The 21448-nt window shown below is 49.8% G+C and overlaps 1 protein-coding gene across 1 annotated transcript in view; it reads left to right on the plus strand.

The window, feature by feature from the left end:
• Positions 1–21448, plus strand: part of Cnih3 (cornichon family AMPA receptor auxiliary protein 3) — a 112682-nt gene that overhangs the window by 88238 nt on the left and 2996 nt on the right. Inside the window, exons 4-5 of the mRNA XM_006974174.4 lie at positions 14013–14125; positions 18676–18819. Coding sequence (XP_006974236.1) covers positions 14013–14125; positions 18676–18819 — 257 coding nt within the window. The remainder of the gene's footprint in view (positions 1–14012; positions 14126–18675; positions 18820–21448) is intronic.

The following is a 21448-nucleotide window of genomic DNA, read 5'->3' on the forward strand; positions in this document are numbered from 1 at the left end:
GCCCAAGATCTAAGACTTCATTTTTATGACTCCTCCACAGCCTCCAAAGCTCTCTCCTAGGACTGGCTTCTGCATGTCTAGGACCCGACTGCCCTGTGTGTCTTCCATGTACCTCAGACCCTGGCCTGTGCTGAGCGCACATATTTCTGTGAAAGGGCTTTTACTTCTAACGTTGCCCAAGCTTCAGTGAGCCAACCAGGCACCTACTCCAGCCTGGCAGGCTTCAGGATGCTGAGTGAGGTCCCGAATGTTCCTCCCTGCTTCTCCCTGCCTCTTCCTCTCACATAATCAATGAAGACTTCTTAAGTGTATTTCAACTCTCAGTGCCAGTCTGTTCCTCCCACCCTTCCCTCTCCTCCTTCTCTCAGATAATCAAAGAAGACTTCTCAAGTGTTTTTCAACTCCACAGTGTGTGTCTGGCTAACTGTCCTGACCATTGCCATCTCTTGCCTGAACTGCTGTGAAGGACAAGTGAGGTCGGAGCATTCATCTTCCTAAGCTTTGATTTGGGGGGCAGCATTTCCAGAGAATGCCAACCTCCTAGCCCTCCCCCCAGCCTCTCAGATCCACAGTCTCCCAGCTCCCCAGATCTTCAGTCTCCCAGCCTCCCAGTTCCCCAGCCTCCCAGTTCCCCAGCCTCCCAGCCCTCCAGCCCCCCAGCCTCCCAGCCTTCTATTTCTTCCCCATAGCACCACTTCAGGCATGCTCTCCACATTGGGACATATGCCACACACAGACAGGACGGTCGCAAGCTCCAAGAATGGAGGGTCGTTGGTGACCGAGGTGGACAGAGAGAGGACAGGCTTCTCGGAGTTAGCAGCAGGGTGACCGGGGAGGACAGGGCTGCATGAGAACTCTCAGGGGTAGGTGCCTGCAGGGGCGTGGGGGCAGTCGAATGACTTTTGGGATTCAAAGAGCTTCCTGAGGACTGGAGAAGGGGATTCTGAGAGTCAAGTTTAAGCGTGAGTCTATCATAATGAGCTGTGGAGCCGGGGGGAAGTCTCCAGGGAGGCCTCCGCTGCTCTTGCCGTTGTTGCCCCAGTGAGAAGGATGAGAAGAGGGGATGGGAGAGGAGGAGAGTAGGTCATTCTTGAAATACCTCAACACAGTCCCCGCTGACTCCCTTTGGAGAGGCTGTTTATACCATAGGAGCGATGCAGGCTTTGGGGGCACTCGTTCCATTGTCAGGACGTGGTTACTTCCCAGAGCTTCCCCTCTGAATACTATCCCACTGGCAGTTAGGATTTCAGTGCATGGATTTGGGGATGGACACACTTAACTCCATCACGATGTGTTTCCTGGACAACGCTGGTATTAGGCCTTTCTTCTTCAAAGCGACTACTCTTCTACTTATTGTCTTGTACTTCAATCACATTCTTCTTTGGATGACATGTTACTCACGTGCTCAGCTAAACTTCTGCTCTATTGTAAGGACTTGGGTCATGTGTTCCTGGCCTCCTGCTATATCCAAGCCAGTGCTTTAGGTGCCCAGAGCTTGGAGTCTTGAGCCAAAGCTCATTGAATCTACTTGTATTCTTCCTTGCCCAATGGCACATACCTGTAGAGGTCCAGCCAGGCTAAGGCTATAACAGGCTGTGGACATGGGACAGACAGACAGACACTAAAGCAGGACCAGGCCTACTGGACCCAAGAGTCACCAACTTAGTCTTGGGTTGGCCTCAGTTTTCAGGCTACTGAAAGGGCTGGTAGGATTTTTCACACTTAAAAATAGGCTTGACAATGAGAGGTATGTTAGGGAAATGGCCTAAATAACTCTCTGTTTTCCGCTTGTGGATCAAGAAAGGCTCTCAGCTACTGTTCCGGTGCCTGCCTGCCCGCCTGCCAGACCCCTGCTCCCTGTAATGATTGTCATGGACTCTCACCCTCTGGAACCGTGAGCCCCAAATTAAATACTTTCTTTTATAAGTTTCCTTGGTCATAGTGTTTGGTCACAGCAATAGAAAAGTAGCTAAGACAGATCACCTTCTGACCTGATCAATGCCCAAAGACTCTAAATAGTCAAGTGGGTTGACTTGGCTCCACCCTCCGAGCGCCATTAACAAGACTCCAGGGATGAAATTCTTGCAGAAATTCAAGGGGACAAATTGTCTTCAGACCAAAGCAGCCTAGCCATTGCTGACACCCAGACGACCAGATCCCCCCAAATTCATGGCATTTTTAAGGACAGGAAGTGGTGGAGGGGAGCACGTAGCCAACTTGCAAGCCCCGGAAATAGGTTAGCGAGGGAAGATTCATTGGTTTAATTTTTAAGGGAGTTCAATTGCTATGTTTTACAAAGCGGCTAGAATACTTCAGCTGACAAGTTCTGTGGAGATTGTGTAGGTCAAATGCCTCATCTTCTAGGCAGTAGCTGTTGTTTCTGGAGGGTCCGCATGCCACATGAAGCTTTAAGAGTTTCACACACACTTGTTCTAAATACTCATCATGCTCTTATGAAATGGACCCTGCCATTTTCACCAAGAGGCTGCCACTCCTGCTCATTCCAGAAGCAACGGTTACAATCTTATTATGTCTTTTCCTCAAAATGTGAATTTACCAAGTCAGACTCCTGGTAAAGCTGGGTCTCCCAACCTATATGCACAAGGCCAGGTTTTGAGTCAACACATAGGAAGGTGCTCAGGCTTGGACCACCTGCTCTACCCAGGCCCTGGAGGGCACTGGGCTCATCTACCTTGTCTTTGCACTTTGGGGGGCGGGGTAAGGACACTTTCCTGGACACGCACCATTAGGCCAGTCCATAACTATTCGTTGTCTTGGGTATCTTGGCACTACCTGAAATTCTAGTGCCTGGGAGCTAGAGCCAGGAGTGTCTGAGGCCAGTCTGGGCTACAGCCTGGGTGATAACCTTGTATCAAAAACAAGACTGAAGGACTGGGGGCTGGCTCCATGGTAGATGACACCTGGCATGATCAAGGTCCTGGGCTCGATTTTTGGCACTGCAGAAAACAAACAACGAGACAAACAAAGCAAGCACTCATTGATGGATGACAGCTGCATGTGTCTCCTCTCCCAGATGCCACTTCTCACTGTTTCATACGATTCACCCTCTTTGGTGTGTGTTGAGCAAAATCCTACCAACCTGCTGAATCTAACAGGTAATTAGCACCATTTAATAGCTGTTAAGTGAAATCATCAGCTGCTTTTATCCTGGAAGGGCTCTCCTTTAGAAGGCAATGATGCTATGGAAGGCGGGCTTTGTTAAGGCACATACTTGAAGCATGCGTGGATGGATGATTGCTCTCTTTCAGAAACCTCATTTGGAGGAAGCCTGGGAACCGCTGGACAGGGAGGGTGTGGTGATAGGGTCTTAGGGGCATCTGGGAAGAGGGGAAGGAAGGGGGTGGGTGGTGGGTGTGACTCAGTTCACTAGTAAGCTGCAGGCGGGTGAGCCCAGGGAGTCTCACCACCATCTACCATGTGGTGTAAACGTAGGTGGAAGAGGGGCCTGGCAAGATGGCTCAGTGGGTAAAGCTTATTGCCGTCCAGGCCTGGCAGCCTAAATTCAATCCCAGAGTCCACATAAAGGCGGAAAAGGAGAAGCAACCCCACAAAGGTGTTCTCTGACCTCCACGTCCACACGGTGGAATAATTTATAAATGAAGATGGAAAAGCAGAGGTGAAGAGGTGTCTTCCTGCCTGTGGTTCTGTCCTGCCCCCAAGGGTCCTCCTGGCCAGATGCAATATTGTAATGATTTCCTGGAAGTCTTCTGTGTTTGGAAATAGGTCAGCTGAAGGGTTTTCAGTTTCTACCATGGAGGATTTGTGGGTGACAGCCTGTGTGATGGGGCAGTTCCTCTCGGGGACCCAGTAATTCTCCCATCCCAGTGGAAGGGCATCCTTCGCTTCCATAAGCAAGCCAGCCCTGTAACCCTGACTTAGGCTGTCTCCTCCAGTGTCCTGCTCCCTTTCTCAGCTATGATGAGTGGTTTTTTGCCTTTCTTTCCCATCATGCTGTTTCTGGGCGACCTGTTTGTCTCTGGGTTTCCACTTTTCTTATTTGTAGACAATACTGTTTTCATATTGCCCTGTCCCTGATGGCATGCCATAGTGTGAGCAGGTCAGGCTTGGACTCTTCCACATCAGAACTGAACTAGTCAAGCCCTTGGCTCCCCTGCATTCTGGATCATTCCCTCTGGTTCCTGCCCTTCCCCTTCACACAGTCAGAATCATTTCCTAGCGGTTTGCTCTAGTATGGGCACAATTCCTCTTCCCTCATCCCTAGCTTAGAAAAAAAAAAGAGTGGGTAGCTAGCTACAAGTGCTAACTTCAGCTGTCGGAATTGCCAGCAAGTTGTAGGAGAATTCTGTTCCTGTGGAAATGTAGCACTGTGTGAGGGACTGTTCCAGCTCTCACCTCCCCTGCATGGCTCTTAGGTGGGCCAGTCTCCTCAGCAAGTGTGTGAGGAACCTGACAGGAGGACTACTGAATTTCAAGTGTGTCTCATCGCTGCATGCAAAAAGTCAGACCCAGTAGGCATGAAGGAGGGGCAAAGCCTGGCCGGAGTCCAAAGTTTGGTCCTGAAAGGAACCAGTCACCTGTCTTGCCTAGAAAGAATCCAGTGAAACACCGAGACAGATGAACGTTGCTTGAGAGAGTGGGAACAGTGCACAGAAAGAATACAATGGGAATCTGAGGGGGGAACTCTGGAGGCAGGAGGAAGCCCAGAGCACTTCTATACCAAGCAGATGCCACCAACCTTGGGCTGGGGAAGCCTTGGACTCGGGGAGCCTGGGGCTGGGGGAGCCTGGGGCTGGGGGAGCCTTGGATTGGGGGAACATTGGTCTGGGGGGGCCTTGGGATCCTCTCGGGGCTACACTCCCTTGCTCCTGACTGCACATCCTCTGCAGCAGACCCCAGAGGGTTCTGGGTGCTCAGTCTGTCCCCGTGAAGTACTGGAGGAACCTTTGACCCCACTGGAGGACTTGGGTTCTGGCAAGAAAGACCTTTGAGGTGTAACCTTAGCCTAAATATTCTGACAGAATCAGGTGGGAAGTGTCTGAAACTACAGGTCCTGTCCGGTATCTGCTCGTTTTGGGGTCTAGGGTGGGACCCAGAGAGCTGCTCTTCTAACAAGTCTGCATGCGATTCCGGCGCGGCTCAACCCTATTTTGAGAATCAGTGTCGAGAAATGTTTTTCAAACCTTGATGTGCATATAAACCACCTGGGGCCCTTCCAAGGCAGGTTCTGCTCCAGCAGATCTGGGATAGGACCCAAATTCTACGTTCCTAACAAGCTGCCAAGTGCCAGGGGGGGTGTGCTGGTCCAGAGAACATACACGGAAGGCGCAGCATCCTCAGGGCGCAGTGGGAACTTGTCAATCAGAGCTCAGCCCTGTCCCCCACCCCACCCCAGAACTACGGAATCTGCTCAGCCCCGCCCCCCCACCCCACCCCAGAACTATGGAATCTGAAGCTCAGGTGTGTGTGGGGAAGGAGGCAGCCCAGCAACTCCCCCACCCCCACCCCCACCCCATTTAGCAAAACCTCCAGATGATTCTGAAACATGTAAAACCTGGCAACTATTGAGTGCTGCTGAAGCTTAGAGAAATGTGACCCGTTTTGTCAGGGGAGGATCAGGCATGCCTGACACTGAGGCAACCCTCATCCCGGCTACCTTCCACCAGCAACAAAGCCACCCCCACTTCCCCTGGGAGGAAATGTCTTCCTCCTGGCGGTGTGTGAGCTTCTTCTCGTGGGTCAGAACAGAGGAACTTCCGCAGTGGGCAGCCTGGGGAGCATTTTATGCAGACAGTTGGCCAGTGCTCGGTGCATGGCAGCAGCAGGTGGTGAGGGGCCCGAGGGAGACAGCAGTGGGACTGGAGGTGCCCAAGTCAGTCAGAGCCACTAAGCCTGGAAGCAGAAGTCAAGGAGCAGGGGACACCCGAAGGGTCGGGCCACACCCAGGGCTCTGGGTGGTGGAGGAATAGAGGCCCAGATAGCCTGTCAGGAAAAGAAGTCCCTCTAGGCTGTAAAGAGCATCCCGAATCTTCAGGCCTGTGATGACCACTGGGCATCCACAGAGAAGAAGGAATATTCTTGTCTTCCTGTCCTGAGTCACTCAGGCCGGCAACATCTTGCCTTGCCTTTGTGTCCCATTTCCCGCCATGTTCCTGGTTCAGAGGGACGGGGGGGGGGGGGTATGACCTATTTGTTTTCCTTGAAGACTCCCATCTTCAGAGGCCAGCCATGCGGGTCTGGCTGTGGCTGTGGGTGGTCAGCATCAAAGCAATACTCGTTGTGGGCATTCGGGAGAGCTCCTGGAAGTGATGGGCCCGGAACCGCACCTGAAGCTATGGGTGCAGATAAAATTGGCGATTATCATTCTAGACTGCAGCACTGTGCTGGGTTGCTTAGAGACACTGGCTTACCATTAGAAATAGTTGGCAAACCTTCATGCAGATTGCAGGGGGTCAAAGCATCCAACAAGTCAGCAGCGGCCTCTAATAGACAAAACTCAAGTCAACTCAAGCACAGGTCTCTGCAACCGATTCCCCCACGCCGCCGTCTGAGGCTGGGATCCTAGTCCCTGAGGTGACAGGGCTTAAGGCTGGACTGCCCTCCCTGGGTCAAACGCCTTCCCGAAGGCCGTTGTCACTCAGAGGAACCACATAGAAGTGGCCTCTGCAGATGAGACAGCTTCAGTGTGAAGCTTCCCGACAACGCTCAGAGATAACTTTTATCCCAGGTCAGCAAAATTCTAGTTTCCTAACCATGCCAGCCATTCTTGCTGTACTCCCATCCCTGTAACAAAACACTTTCAATGGTCAGTTTATGAGGAAGGGAGGTTTATTTTGTCCCACAGGCTCGAAGAGATTCTGGTCCTTCACTGGTCGTCCCTGTTGAGTTTGGGTCTGGGATGAGGCAGCATGTCACAGCAGGTGTGTGTGTTATAGCCAGGAAGCAAAAGAGAGATCACAGAAGGAGTAGGGTGGAGGTTCCACGATCCCTTCAAGAGCACGCCTCCAATCGTATAAAGACCTTTCTCTAGGCTCCACCTCTCCCAATAGTGCCGCCCTGGGGATCAGGCCTTTAACACACAGTCCTCTGGGGGTCATTCAAGCTGTAGCATCGTCCTGCTGTCCCCCTGCTCAGGTAAGTCAACAAGAGGCCCGGGCTGCCGCAAACGGTTGCTCATTTGAGGACACAGAGGGATGGACTCCGCTGCAGGTGCGAGAGACTGTCACCTGGTTCTGTTTGGCTAGGGTCCCATGCACTGGGAGACACAGGAACTGATTGCCGGGGACGCAGACAGGGCCAGCTCGGTGTGGCTTGAGAGGCAGGGCACTAAGCAGCCCGTGGTTGGTTTGACTTCGCAGCTGGGGAGGTTGGAAGGTGGCGTCAGTCGGAGAGGACTGACGCGTCTGGATGGAGAACTGGGAAGCCAACTCTGGCTGTGGGCTGTTTCACCGACTTTCAGAAAAGAAGGGCAAGTTACTTCCCGAGTAGGCAATGTGCCACAAAGTGAAGATCACGCTTGTTGCCGTAGCAAGATCTTCCTTTGCTCGATGCTGGCTCACCTCTGAGAGCACCGTCCTTTATAGTCCAGCCTGCATCCCTCACCAGCAGGTGTGGTGCCTTAGAGATAAGGGAAATAGGGCCTGATGTGGTTAGTGGCTGTTCTCCATCTCACGTGGTTGATCCTTATGTAACCGGGAGGAATTTACATAATGCTCATCATTTCAGCCCAATGTGATTATAGCTGGAAAGCTTGTTGTCTGAGCTGACAGGACGCATTCAGAGCTGGGGGAGATGAGCCTTGCAGCCTCCACAGTCTTTGAACTAAACTCAGACCCAGATCTCTATGGCCGTGGACTGTCTGTGGCCATGGGCCTTCCATGGCCGTGGGCTGTGTTTGTTCCTGTTAGAGATCTGGTCCTCGAGGCTGGGGAAATGGCTCAGTGGATGAGAGTTCCTGGGCAAGCATGAGGACCTGCCTTCAGAAAAAGTTGGAGGTGGCTGCGCACAACTGTAACCCCAGCACTGGTAAGAGCAGAGACAGGAGGATTGCTGGGGGTTACTGCCTGCCAGCCTCGCTGGAAGAAGAAGAGAGAGGTGAGCTGAAGGTTCAGTGAGAGACTTTGTCTCCAGGCATCAGGGGAGAGTGATAGAGGACACCAATGTCCCCATCTGGCCTCTACATGCATGCATATACACAGGTGCATGCACCTGCACACACACACACACACACACACACACACACACACACACACACACACACCACCTTCCGGAAATCCTACCCTCTTGGGACTCATGGTTGATTGCTACCTCTTACCATTTGCTCCATTCCCCAGCTTTAGGGACCGCCCCCCCAACAGCAAACACATCATTCCTGCAATTCCAATATAGGATATAGACAGCCATGGACTCTCTACTTCCTCTTCCTGTGAGGCTAAGACAAGTCTCTCCTCCCATACCCACTGCCCTTCTCTACCAGATGTGGAAGAGAACCCCAAAATTGTCACATGGCATTATTCTCCCAAGATACATGAGGTTACCTACGACCTGTATCATGGCAACAAATGGGTGGATGAATGAATGAGTGAGAGCTGGAGCAACAGAGAGAAAATACTTAGATCACAAATGAAAATAAATATAAACCTTGTTTTTAAAAGAATTTAACTGGAGACAATGATTCCTTCCCTTCCAGAATCTAGACTGTGTACATGCATGAATTATCTAAGAACAAATTTAATCAAGAAAAACAAACAAAAAACAAAAACCAACCCAGACAACAAAGAATTTTAAATTCCAGATTACAATTCTAGTATGTTTTGGTATTGATTTTGATACAATATATTTTAAATATCTGAGATTGCTAAAACCAAGTATTTAATATTTTGTTTTAGTTACTAATAAAATTACACATATTTTGGCATACAAAAAATGAATTTAATTAAAAAAAAATTCCTGGGAAAGCAAGATGTGAAGGCTTATAGCCAAGCCGTACATTGAGGATGCTTTTCTGGGCAGAGGGATCCTGTCCCCTGTAACACGAATCTTAAAAGGCCTTATAATAAAAAAACTTGGAGCCAGATATTGAGGTGAAAGCTGAACGAGAAGCAGAACAAGTCAGCCAGTAGTTCTCACCTCTGTGAAATCCTCAGCCTCAAGAGAGTGAGTTCCTGTTTACTCACCTTATATCCCTTTCTCTGCCCTGCCATCTTACCACCTTCCTAGTGCTGGGATTAAAGGCATGTGCCACCACACCTGGCTCTGTTCCCAGTGTGGCCTTGAACTCAGAGATCCAGATGGATCTCTGCCTCCTGAATGCTAGGATTATAGGCGTGTGCTACCATTGCTTGACCTTTATGTTTAATATAGTGGCTGGCTCTGTCCTCTGATCCCCAGGCAAGCTTTATTAGGGTACACAATATATCACCACAGTCCCCTGGGACAGAACTCTGCCAGGTTCTTGTGGTAGCTTTGGGGGAGGTACAGATGCCCAGGCATGCAGGGAGCAGTAGAAATTTAAAAAAAAAAAAAAAAGAAAGAAAGAAAAGAAAAGAAAGAAAGAAAAAGAAAAAGAAAAAAGAAAGAAAGAAACAAGGGCAGATCAAAGTGCCCCTGTAGAAAATGATGATGTCAGATTCGGAAAGAGTCCCCATGAGGGCGGGTGGGAAAGAGGACAAACTAGAGGCCCAGGAGAGACTATTTGCAGGGACAATGTAAGGATTCAGTCCAAAGTGGCCAAGGAACATCCAGATGGGAGTGTTTGCCAGCAAATGGAAACCTACTACTGGAATCTGGACAGGAAGTCAGCAGTGGGACGGGCTGGGCAGCTACTCCAGTCTTAACCTGGCATCAGGCCTGACCTATGCTCTGTGTGTGTGTGTGTGTGTGTGAGAGAGAGAGAGAGAGAGAGAGAGAGAGAGAGAGAGAGAGAGAGAGAGAGAGAGAGAGAGAGAGAGAAAGAGAGAGAGAGAGAGAGAGGAGAGAGAGAGAGAGAGAGAGAGAGAGAGAGAATATATGTGTATATATGCATGTGTACATGTTTTTGCATATGTATGGGCACATGTGTGTGTGGGTACACATGCCCACGTATGCACGAGTATGTAGAGATACAAGGTTGATGGTGGGTATCATCTTCAGTCACTTTTCTTTCTTCGACATTGAGGCAGGATTTTTCAGTCAAGCCCAGAGCTTGTCCCTTATGGCTGGTCTTGTTAGCTAGCTTGCTCTGAAGATCCCTTTTTACCTCCTTCTGAGGCTGGATTACAGGTGGGCCACCATGCCCGCCTGACATCATGTGGGTTTCTGTGGATCCAAGCTCTAGTCTGAGCCATCTCCTCAGCCCCTGTCTTTGGTTTTTCTAGCCCTATCTTCTAGAATGCAGACGTCTGGTTTCCATGCCTAGTTAGGTCTGTTCTGCCTTTCCAACAGTGTTGGGTCCTGCCTTGATCATAAAGCCTTGGCCTTCCTGAGTTGGCATTCATTGCTGTCTTTTGCTTGTTAGATTTTTTTTTTTTTGAGACCAGATCTCACTACATAGCTGCCCCCTTAGCCTGGGATCATAGGTGTGTGCAGGCAAGCCTGCCTGGCTTCAACTGCCACCTTTTCAACAACCCTACGATGTCTATAGTGAGACCACTTTCACTATTTATAACTACAGAAAGCAGGACCTGGGGTCTCAGCAGACTGTGGCCTGCATGAAGTGGTTTCTATTTATAATTCATTCAGTGAATCGCAGGTATCAGTGGCATTCAACAGCTTTGTTACAGAAAACAGTATCTATCTGCCAATGCTAAGGGATGATACTGGCCAGGGGTATTGGTGCTATTCAACAGCTCTGTTATAGAAAACAGTATCTACCTGCCAGTGCTAAGGGATGACACCGGCCAGGGTTATGGTCAGAGTTTCAATCAACTCTTCTGTACTTTCTCTGGTAGGTTCAAGGGTAGGGCATCTTGAACCTACCAGGGAAATAATTGCATATCTAGCAATTATTCTCTTTGAGCTGGGAGGGAGCCACCCAGCTGGTCGCCCACCAGAATGAATAAGCATTATGCCTGCCTGGTGGCCTTTCGCCTAGCGCTCAACATGCCCAGTGACAGGAGCATGTCACAGCATCCTCAGTGGCTTGTTAAACAAAGGTCTGGGAGGACGCTCAGGGAGGATGAAGAGGGAAGGCACACACAGCTTTGCTTTTCTCATTGATTTCTCATTCTGGGGCTCTGACTACATCAGATGGAGCAAAGTGCGTCGTAGCGAAAAGCAACGCAGGGCTCTCGGTGGCTCAGAACAACAAGAGTTTCTGTCTTGTTCTCACCCCCCCGTCACAGGCTGCCTGGGGGCCTCTCTCCTTCCTATGGTGTCAGGATGATGGAGTATACCCATTGTTGTAACTGTGCTTTGCAATGTCAGAGAGAACAAAATAAGACTTTGGGGCATTTTTCATTGGCTGTTAAGTGTTCCGGGCGTCTCATAGAGTTTCCACTCACAGCCCATGGGGCCCCTCCCAACTGCTGGGATCTGGGACACAATATCTTACGCTCCAAAGGCCAAGAAGTGGAAAGGAGGGGATGGTGTAGAGGAGCCATGGTACAAGACCAGTGCAGGTGGCCTGGCTAAGCTCCATCTGGTCTGGGAGGAATAAGGTCCTTATGTTGTCCATATCAGTGTGACAAGGGATGCCCAGAGGAACATGGGGGACAATAAGTATACCACAAGGGCATTGCTGCTACGTGAAGTCTCCTAGGGCTAAGGGGAGGAGCCTGCTCAGTGTTTTAGATACTCAGAGGCAGTTGGAAGAGCCATGCAGAATAGCAGAAGGATTTGTTAGCTTTTCTTCTCACCCCTAAAAGGCGAGCTGGCCTCTATTAAGCAGCTTCCTCCACACAGGGGATAGTGACAGATTCTCCCCACTTGTCACAGCTTCCACTATCAATCAAGTCCCAAAGAAAGAGGAGCAGTGTGATTGACAGGGGGACATGAATTCTGAACTGTCATCATTCAGAGGTTTGCCATTGGCATTGGAGACGGGAATAGAGCTGTAATGGATGATTCAGGCCCCAAGTAGCTGTCTCTAAACATGTTAATTACTTGGCATAAGTGCTTGGAAGCGATGGTTACAAAATGTAGAGATGTACGTGGCAGAGCAAGGCTGGCATGCTAGCTCCAATAATGTGGGCTTTCTCCCTGCATGGGAGGCAGCTGAATGATAACCTGCTGGGTACAGGTGACACCGGCCAGGACAGCTTTGAGGTCCTCTAAGGAGAAATGGTGGCAGATGCCCCCCTCTCCTACCACACAATTGAGATTCATAGACGCAGACAGTGCCTGGTTCACCCCTGAATTCATGACCCTGGAGGAATGATACTTGTACTCTGAGTCCAAGTTACTCACTGACTGAGTAACTTAAGGTTAATGCAGTTCGCTTTCCACCAGATGGTGATAACAAAGATGGCCCCCAGTTACAAAATACATTTCTCCCATGTGTGCCTGTATGTGCTTTTTTTTTTTTTTTTTTTTTTTTCTGGAGCTGAGGACGGAACCCAGGGCCTTGTGCTTGATAGGCAAGTGCTCTACCACTGAGCTAAATCCTCAACCCATGCATTTGTTTTTAATGTGTGATTATCTTCTACAGGGGCCAACTGGTCAGGCAGCTCATCTGCCTACAGTGAGAGGCTAAAGCTATGTTCTGTACCCAAGCAGATTGATCTGAAGCAGTTGTTCCCATCCATAGAAATCCAGGGCTGTGACCACAGACCGCAACTACCCATGCTGTAGACATGTGTGACTAGTCAGCCCAGTACATTTGGTCACATGTATTGGGAAACATGCAAAGCACATTGCAAAAGGAGACTGGAATAAGATAGACCTTGGCTGAGTCAGATTATGGAGTGCTTGAGTATATACATGTGTGTCAGGCGTGGGCAAGAACCCCATATAGACAGGTTGTGGGATGGTCTCTATGGGTGGGTCAGCAAACATGGCTATGGCAGGTTTGGTGAGTTGGCTCAGCAGGTAAAAAAAAAAAATACTTGCCACAAAGCCTGATTATCTGAGTCCTTTCCCCAGGACCCACATGGTGGAGGGAGAGAACTGTTTCCCACAAATTGTCTTCTGTCCTCCACACATGTACTATAGCACAGATGTGAGAACGTGGGTGCGCGTGCGCGCATGCACACACACACACGCACACACACACACACACACACACGTAATATTCTTTTTAGTCAGTGAATTAAAACTTAAGTATTTCTTTTTTATAGAAGTTTATAAAAGGGATCAGGTATGTGGATGAGAGGAGAGGATGGGCAGGGATTCCCTTAGAAACAAGTTTGAGATGGCCCTTGAAAGAGAGAGTGTGTTGGAAGACCAGAGCATCCGTGAAGGTCTAAGTGAGCTCCACAGGCCGTGAACACGCATGCTTGTGTATGTGTGTTCTGCCTACGTGAGTGTGTTTGCACACCTGTAGCTTTCCTTACTGGAAGGGGTTGAATTCCCACCTCCTAGTTATCTTTAGCTTACAGTTCATTTATGCCACAAGTGCCCACCCAGGAGAGGTGCCCCTCTTCCAGCTGGCCCCCTGACCCTGAGCTTCTCTCTCTCCCTTCACATAGAGGCTGCCTGTCTTCACCATTGCTACTTGACATTCCTCTCTGGTTCTTCTCGACCTTCCCATCACCAGCCATTGCCTTTCTGTATTAGGAACTCCCGAGACCTTCCTGTATTGGGAATAAACACACCTATTAGCTAGAGGAGGGCACAGAGGAGCCAGAAACACAGAGCAAGGCAGGTGGCAGGTGACAGAGAACACTGCTAGTTTTTCCAGGCAGCCCCTAGGCTGGGTAACCTCCCTTTTTCCTAGGCAAGTGCAGAGGGCCTGTGTCTACTTGGGATTGGGTCTGAAACACGGAGCATCTTCCTGAAGTGTTCAGTCACAGGGAAATGGCTATGCTGCAGGGTAGACCTTTGCATGGGAGCCCGTGAGTGGGTGGGGTGCTTCCTCCCTCTCACCAGGCCTGTGTGTGTCTCTGCTCCCTCTCCAGCTGGTGCTGCCGGAGTACTCTATCCACAGCCTCTTCTGCATCATGTTCCTGTGTGCTCAGGAGTGGCTCACCCTGGGGCTGAACGTTCCGCTGCTTTTCTATCACTTCTGGAGGTAGGCCTGTCTGTCTGTCTGTCTGTCTGTCTATCTGTCTGTCTGTCTGTCTGGGATTGGGCCATCCTCCTTCAGTTTCCCACCCAATGACAGTGTGCCCAGATAGATCAGCCACTAGGTGCCTTCCTTTCATTCTTTTCTTTTAGAGACCTTGTTAGAGATACAATTCTGTTGTGATCAAAACTCTGAGCAAGGGACTTTAGGGAAGGAACAGGCTATCAGTGACAGCCCATTATTGAGGGGCAGGAATTCAAGTAGAAGCTTGAAGGCAGAAACAACGGAAGACTGTATCTTGCTGGCTCGCTGACAGACTCATGTTTAGCTAGCTTTCTTACATAACTCAGGACCACCTGACCAGGAAATGGTACCACTTACCTACAATAGGCTGGGCCCTCATACATCGGTCAACAGTCAAGACAATCCCTAGACATGCCCAAAGGTCAGTATGATCTAGGCAGTTCCTCAGTTAAGGTCTCCTGGGAGATGACTATAAGTTGTGTCAAATTGACAAACAAAGCTACCTAGAACAAATTTATTCTCCAGAGATGGAAGTAAGTCCTCTTGACTCTGTTAATCAACCCCAGTCATAAGGGTTAATATGAAAAGCAGCTCTAACATTATTCACTGTATTCAAAACATGAAAACAACATTGATGCCGATTAGCTGATGAATGGGTAAAGGGAGTTAAAAAGACACAAAGACAGAAAGTACTTAAATGTGCTACAGTGTGGATCGCCACAAAGAAAATAGAAGTTAAAGATATCACACCCAATGGTCACACATTATATGAGTCTATTGATATGAAAGTTCCAGAACAGTCAAATCTATAGAGACTTAAAGTAAACTAGTACATTCTAAAGGCTGAGGGGAAACAGGAAATGACTGCCAGGGGGCAATTTTTTTTTTTTTGAGGATAAGAGTAATGAAAATGCTCTGAAGTTAGATAGTGGTAATAGATGCACAACTTTATAAATACACCAAAACTCACTGAATTGTGTATACACTTTGAAATGGCAAACTTTATGATGTTTAAATTGTTTCCTTTTTAAAAAAAAAAGCACCTACCAGTTGCACAAATTCCCTAGGGGCAGTTATGATATTAACTATTCGCCTCTAAGACTGAGCTTTGGATTACATGGTGTGGGTTTTATGTAGGACGGATATAGAGCAGATGTGGGAAATACCAGAGAAGTGGAGATTGAAACTGTGTGGCTCAATTGCCTTCCTCGAACCCTGTAATCCCAGAGCTCTGGGCCCCCAAGCCAGTTGGTCCATCTTTGCCACTTTCCCATAAAGTATAGCTTTGAATTATCCACACCTAGAACATTCCACTATGTCACTAGCAAATGTATGGAGCATATACTACTTTCTAGGCACTGAGGGGGAATTTCTAGATGAAAATATGTCTGAATCTTTATCCTAGGTACATCCTAGAAGCAGAAGGAATTATGTTCTTAACAGACATCTGAAGACGATGTGTAGGAATGTAGAGAAAGAAACACTTAAGTTAGTCTGAAGAGTGTAGAAAAATCCAGAAAAGCATGTGCAAATGCCCATAAGTGAGAGAACACTTGGCATCTTTGGGGAACAATTTTTATCTTTCTGCATGGTTGGGAAGGGGCTCTTGGAGGGTGCAGTTGATGAGCAGCTGGGAATCTCATATGGAGAGTCCAAGAAGATTTGATGGGGAGCTTGGGACTGGAGGACTGGAAAGCCATGAGAAGTTCTAGAGGAAAATGGAATTGCTTTAGAGCTTTAGAAGGTGATTCTGGCAGAGTGTGAAGGATGGGCCAGCAGAGATGTGCTGAAGTCAAAATCTAATTAAGAACACGACAAAACTCCAGGTGAAGAAATAAAGGAGACGAGATAATGGAGATGGGTCCTGGCATGGAGAGAGAACAGAACTTCGGAAGTAAACTGAACAGGCTTTGGCCAATGGTTGGCTGTGGGTGAGGGAGAGGAAGCCTCTGAAGTAGATGGCCATGATGGTGATGGTTCACCTCGCCTGTGAGAGCCCATCTGTGCCCTCTCCACCTCACACCAGCCCCAGGCTGGATGTTCTCCCTCCAAAAGAAATTTCTCCCGAGGGTCTTTCAGTCATGGTCTGTCGATGAAGCCTAGCAAAATGTGGTCCGTGGCTGGGGAGGTGGCTGGGGGGAAATCATGTGCTTACTGTACATGCAGCCATGGGCTCTACCTCCAACCCCACAAAAATACAGAAAAGGCAATCAGCTGGTGAACGCTGGATTTGTGCTCTATTCTGAGATCTAGCGCTTGTCCCAAGGGAGGAAAAGGAGAGCTGGCCATTGTCCCCACACCTGGAATGTCTCCGCACATGGAGGTCAGGAGCAGCCCTGGTCTCATTGCCTGTAAAGACCTTGTCTTGGTTCTTGGATCTCTGGTGGCCTAGCCTGCTTACTCTTAGGAAGTTATCAGATCACAAAAGACAGACAGACTGAAGACACAGTCCTGAAATACCTAGAGTCCTAGAATACCCCCCCTCCTCTCTTTTCCTTTTCTCTGTCTGCCCCTCCCCCAATCCCATGTGTTTATGTATATACAGGCACATGTACATGTGCATGTATGGAGTTCAGATGACAACTTCCCATGTAGTTCCTCATGTAGTACCATCTACCTGTGGATGGTGGTGGTGGGTAGTGGAACAAAACCTCTTGGTGGCCTGAAACTCACTTAAGTAGGCTAGGCTGGCTGGCCTGTGAGCCCCAAGGAGCATATGTCTTGACATCTCCAGCCCTGAAATTACAACCTCACGTCACCATGCCCAGCATTACCATGAGTTCTGGGTCCTGGACCGAGGTCCTCTGCTTGCAGCGTGTAATAGACTGAACTAATAGCCTTGACCTGTCTGCCTCCCTTCTGTCAGGTTTTAATGCCATGTCTCTCTTGCAGACAAGTCTACCCTCACACTCTGCTTCAGTCAAACCTGCCTGGCCACCACTTTTCAGTGGCTGTTTGGGGGAGGCTACTTGCATACATCACCTTACATCAGCATCACAATTTTCATCCCCGTTTTATGGCTGAGCCCAGGCTGGGTTGATGACTGACCCAGGGAAGGACAGCCTGGTGAGCAGCAAGCAAAAGAGTCAGTCTTAGGCCTTTCCACCAAGTCATTTTGGTCACCCTGTTGCTCTGCCTCGGCTTAATGAGGTCACCTGGGAACAAAGCCACAGTGACAGCAAATAGGTTTGAAATCTGCTCTGGAGGAGAGGAGAGGTGAGTGGCCCAAGGGCTGTGAGCTGGCAGCTGTCATCGAATCTGGCTTCTGATGTCCTCTTAGCATAGTGTCGGTGACAGATCATGCCGATGCAATTCTCTGAAGGGGGAGGATGAGGTGACTTGAGACGCCAGCTCTGCAGGTGTCTGCTCACATGGCAGTATTCAGGTCAGGCCCATGCCTGGTGCTTCTTCAGGGCGGAGAACCAACCGCTGCTATTCCAGGCCTGACAGGAGAGGCAGTCTGGACCTCTGTCTCCCAGGATCCTTTCCCACAGTGGCCAAAGAGCAGCACTTGGCCATTCCAACTGCACTAGGATCTTGGGCTCCACAGGGAAGATCTGCCCTGAAGATGTTGGTGGGACATGAATTAAGAGCCATAGACACTGATGAGGGACCCAGATGTTACATGACCCCTGGCCTTGGTCAGCAGCTGTGGCCTTTGATGATGACTCTTAGACCTACAGTTCTCTTTCCCAGCTTCCCCAAAGATGGTCAATCCTCTATTTGCTCCTCTAGGCCCCTCTTTCAAACAAACAACAACAACAACAAAAGAACCCATACCCTTAATGATAACTCTATAATGTCTCTCCAAGGTATTTAGGAGTTTAGATGAGAGCTTGAGAAAGGGGCAAGCCCAAGACACTTAGTACTCAAGGCAGAATATAGATGCTGAGGAGGTGGGGGATACAATTCTTCCACACCGTCTGTACCCAGAGGGAGCTCTTGGTACTTCCCAGGGATACCAGGTTATCAGAATCAACCTGAAGCAGGAAGGCATTATTTGGGCTCATAACTTAAGGGAATACAGCCTGCCGTGGTGGAGAAGGCATGGTGGCTGGGGCTGCGTCTGTGACAGCAGGAACTTGTCCTGTTCTTTGTTACATCTTGGAAGATGAATCAGAGAGCTGGGACCGGAAGTGGGACTGTTCTATAACGTTCTCCACTTCCTCCCGTGAAGCCCTACCTCCTACAGGTTCCATATCCCCTCCCCACATACATACACACAGCGCTATTTAGCTTGGTACCAAGTGTACCCACACATGAGCCCCTGGGGGAGAGTTCACATTCAGACCATAATACTGGGCGACATGTTTTCTCCTGCCAGAGCGCTTTTATATGACACCAGAGATCTGCTGGAGGACTTAAACACCCGCCAGAAGGTTCTGGCCGAGTTGCACTATAGCAATCCTTGGAATCTGACTTTGGCAGGAGGCAGATTTTCAAGGAAAAGTCCGAAGCTAGGGGGCCTTGGCCTGACAGTGTGGGGAGCCCTGAGCCTCGGAGACATCACTGCCACGTCCTCTTTCCTGCAGGTATTTCCACTGTCCGGCAGACAGCTCGGAACTGGCCTACGACCCACCAGTCGTCATGAACGCCGACACCTTGAGCTACTGTCAGAAGGAGGCCTGGTGTAAACTAGCCTTCTACCTCCTCTCCTTCTTCTACTACCTGTACTGGTGAGTCCCGCCCTCCTGGCTGCTTCTGCCTCCGCAGCAGAGGGAAGGAGGGGGCTTCCGGCTGGCCTGGGAGAGCTAGCTTCTCGGGAGGTGGCCGATGATGACAGGAGATCTCGGCCGGTTGAATCTGATCCCAGCTGTCTAGCCCTGACTCAGGAGCAAGGGTTTCTGGGGAAGGGAGAGGCCTCTGTGCACATCCTTAGCCGCTCAGGGAGACATCTGATAACATCCCTTAGCAGGCAACTGAAGGACTGTCAAGGGCTTCTTCCCAGCAGGGCTTCCTGCCCTTCAGAGCCCAGCAGCTCAGCCCATGGGGGGATCAGTGAACCGAGGGGCCCAGCCTCATTACCCTTTGCCCTCAGCTTGTTTGCGAAGACTCTCGGGTGCTGGAACAGCGGCCTCCCTCCCTCTAGTGGCGGTCACACCCCGCAGAGTGGCACATTGGGTCATTAAGTGCTTATGCTGCAATTCTTCTATGTTTCATAACTCCGTCCTAATTGAGCAAATCCTGCCGACTTTGCAGCTCCGCTTCCGGGTCCCCTCTCTTCACCTCATCACTTGAACGCCCTGGCTCAGCAGAGCGCCGGGAGCCGTCATCCTGTGGTCTGTTCTCCGGAGGCTCCCCGTTCTGGAAACGTCTCCCGCTCCCTTTTGTACTCATTTCTGGGGACTTTTCCTGACCACCTTGCTGTCTTGTCCCTGCCTTTGCAGTTGTCTCTGAATACTCCTGTGCTGTCTCTGCAGAGGCAGAGGAAGGTGGGGGTGCTAATTTCACAGCCACCCCTGGGTTCAGATGGGATGTAGCAGGCTGGGGAGTTACACGGCCCAACATTCAGAAACATTGGTCCCCTGTATTGTCAGGGGATCAATGATGGGTTTCAACCCCCACCTATCGAAGGGTCCCTGAGACGGGGAGTGAGGAATTGGGAAATAATAGGAAGATATATAAAAGTAGATGAAGAAAAAAGGAGACACAGGATAGCTTCGGGAGGGCCCTGGGTCAATACCCAGTTGCCTCGAGTTTATTCATGATGGGCTTTTTATACATCAGCAAGGGAAGAAGCAAAAGACCTCCCCCTGTCAAGGTCGAGGTATGAAGTATCAACAAGTGTAGTCCCTTCAAAACACCTGGTAGCCATGCCGTTGGCCAAATCATCCTATTATGCAGCCCTGTGGGGCAAAGCAAGCCCAGACTTTCTGATCTTGAGTAAGGCCTTATTAGAGAGCCTCTGTGGCACCCCACACTGTATGCATTGCCAAATTTATAAGATACATTCTGTTCTTACCCACACATTTAAAAGGAGGAACCTGGATCTGTGAAGGTAGAAACATTTCCCAAGGTCACAGATAATGGTCACACCAATTATGATTCAAAGGCTAACTTCAAACTGAGTACAGAACCTCTGGACAAGTCTTTATTAAAGTGAGGGCCAGGGGATAGAGACATGAAGCTGATTACAATGTGGTTGGCTGGTTGTAGCAGGGTCCTCGCTGTTGTTCCCTTTGGGGGCGGGGCCAAGTAGGCGCAGAGTCAAACCACACAGACACCGGGAGAATGTCAAAACAACAAGCTCAGTTTATTCAGGAAGAGGCAAGCCTTATATACCCTCCACCCCACCCTGGGGGAGGTCTGATGAATATGCATCTGCTGGTGTGACATGGTCCAGGTCATCTCCAGATCATGTTTCAGCTGCTGTTGCTAAGACCATCAGGCAGACCCAGGCTGGCTCTCAGAAAGTATCTTTTTTACTGGTTTGGGCCTTCTGACCCTCAAGCTGGTTAGGGATGAGGCATCCCACAGCTGGTGACTCCCAGGCCTTACAGTAGGAATAGAACTACTGTCCAGACTCCTACACTTTGACTCTGCTACATGTGCCTGCAGTGGAACCTGGCACTCTGGAAGGCTAGCTTGTTCCTACTTCCCCCCTCGGTCTCCAGAGTCAGCAGATAGAGAGGCCCAGGAGGTGTAGCCTTATGGTTCACATCAGCTATGAGGAGTTGGGGCGGGGGGTCACAGAGTTATTCTAGTGCTTTCTCCATGAAGTCAAGGGTTACTCCAGCCTCAGAGTTTTATCCTTCATGAAGAGTCTGGATGCTTCCTGCTCCAAACCATAGAGGCCTGAGGGCCCCAGGAGCCTACTTGGAGAAGCTGAGGTGACCAGCAGCTCACCCAAGTCCTTTTGGCCAAAGGCTTTAGCAGCTCCAGCTGGCTGCTATTCCGGGAGGCTACAGAGGGTAGACAAAGCTTGTCTGAAGGCAGAGGCCACTTACAGGTGGAGTTTCTTCTCTGGTGTGAACTCGGCCTCATTTTCTTCATGAGGCTACAGGCTACCTTCAGTCATGGGCTGAGCGGCGTGTCCCCAGATCGCAGCAACCCTCTTTAAAGGAGAACGTGGCTAGGCCTTCCCTGGCTCCTGGCCCACTATCCTGAGATCCATCTTAGTTTGGGAGACTGAAGCAGGGCCCTTCATTTGGGGTTTGAGCTGTTGGAGCCAAAGGTAGAGGAATTCCCAGAATTCCTGTCTGTCTGTTGCCTGCTGGGCCATGGGGCTCCGTGGACAAGGTTGGTGGCTCCGGGCCCTTAGCTGGGAGTGCTAATTCTATGACTAAGTCCTTCGTAGGCCATTGA

The sequence above is a fragment of the Peromyscus maniculatus genome, chromosome 11 (genome assembly GCF_049852395.1).
Source record: "Peromyscus maniculatus bairdii isolate BWxNUB_F1_BW_parent chromosome 11, HU_Pman_BW_mat_3.1, whole genome shotgun sequence".
Classification (NCBI taxonomy): Eukaryota; Metazoa; Chordata; class Mammalia; order Rodentia; family Cricetidae; genus Peromyscus; species Peromyscus maniculatus.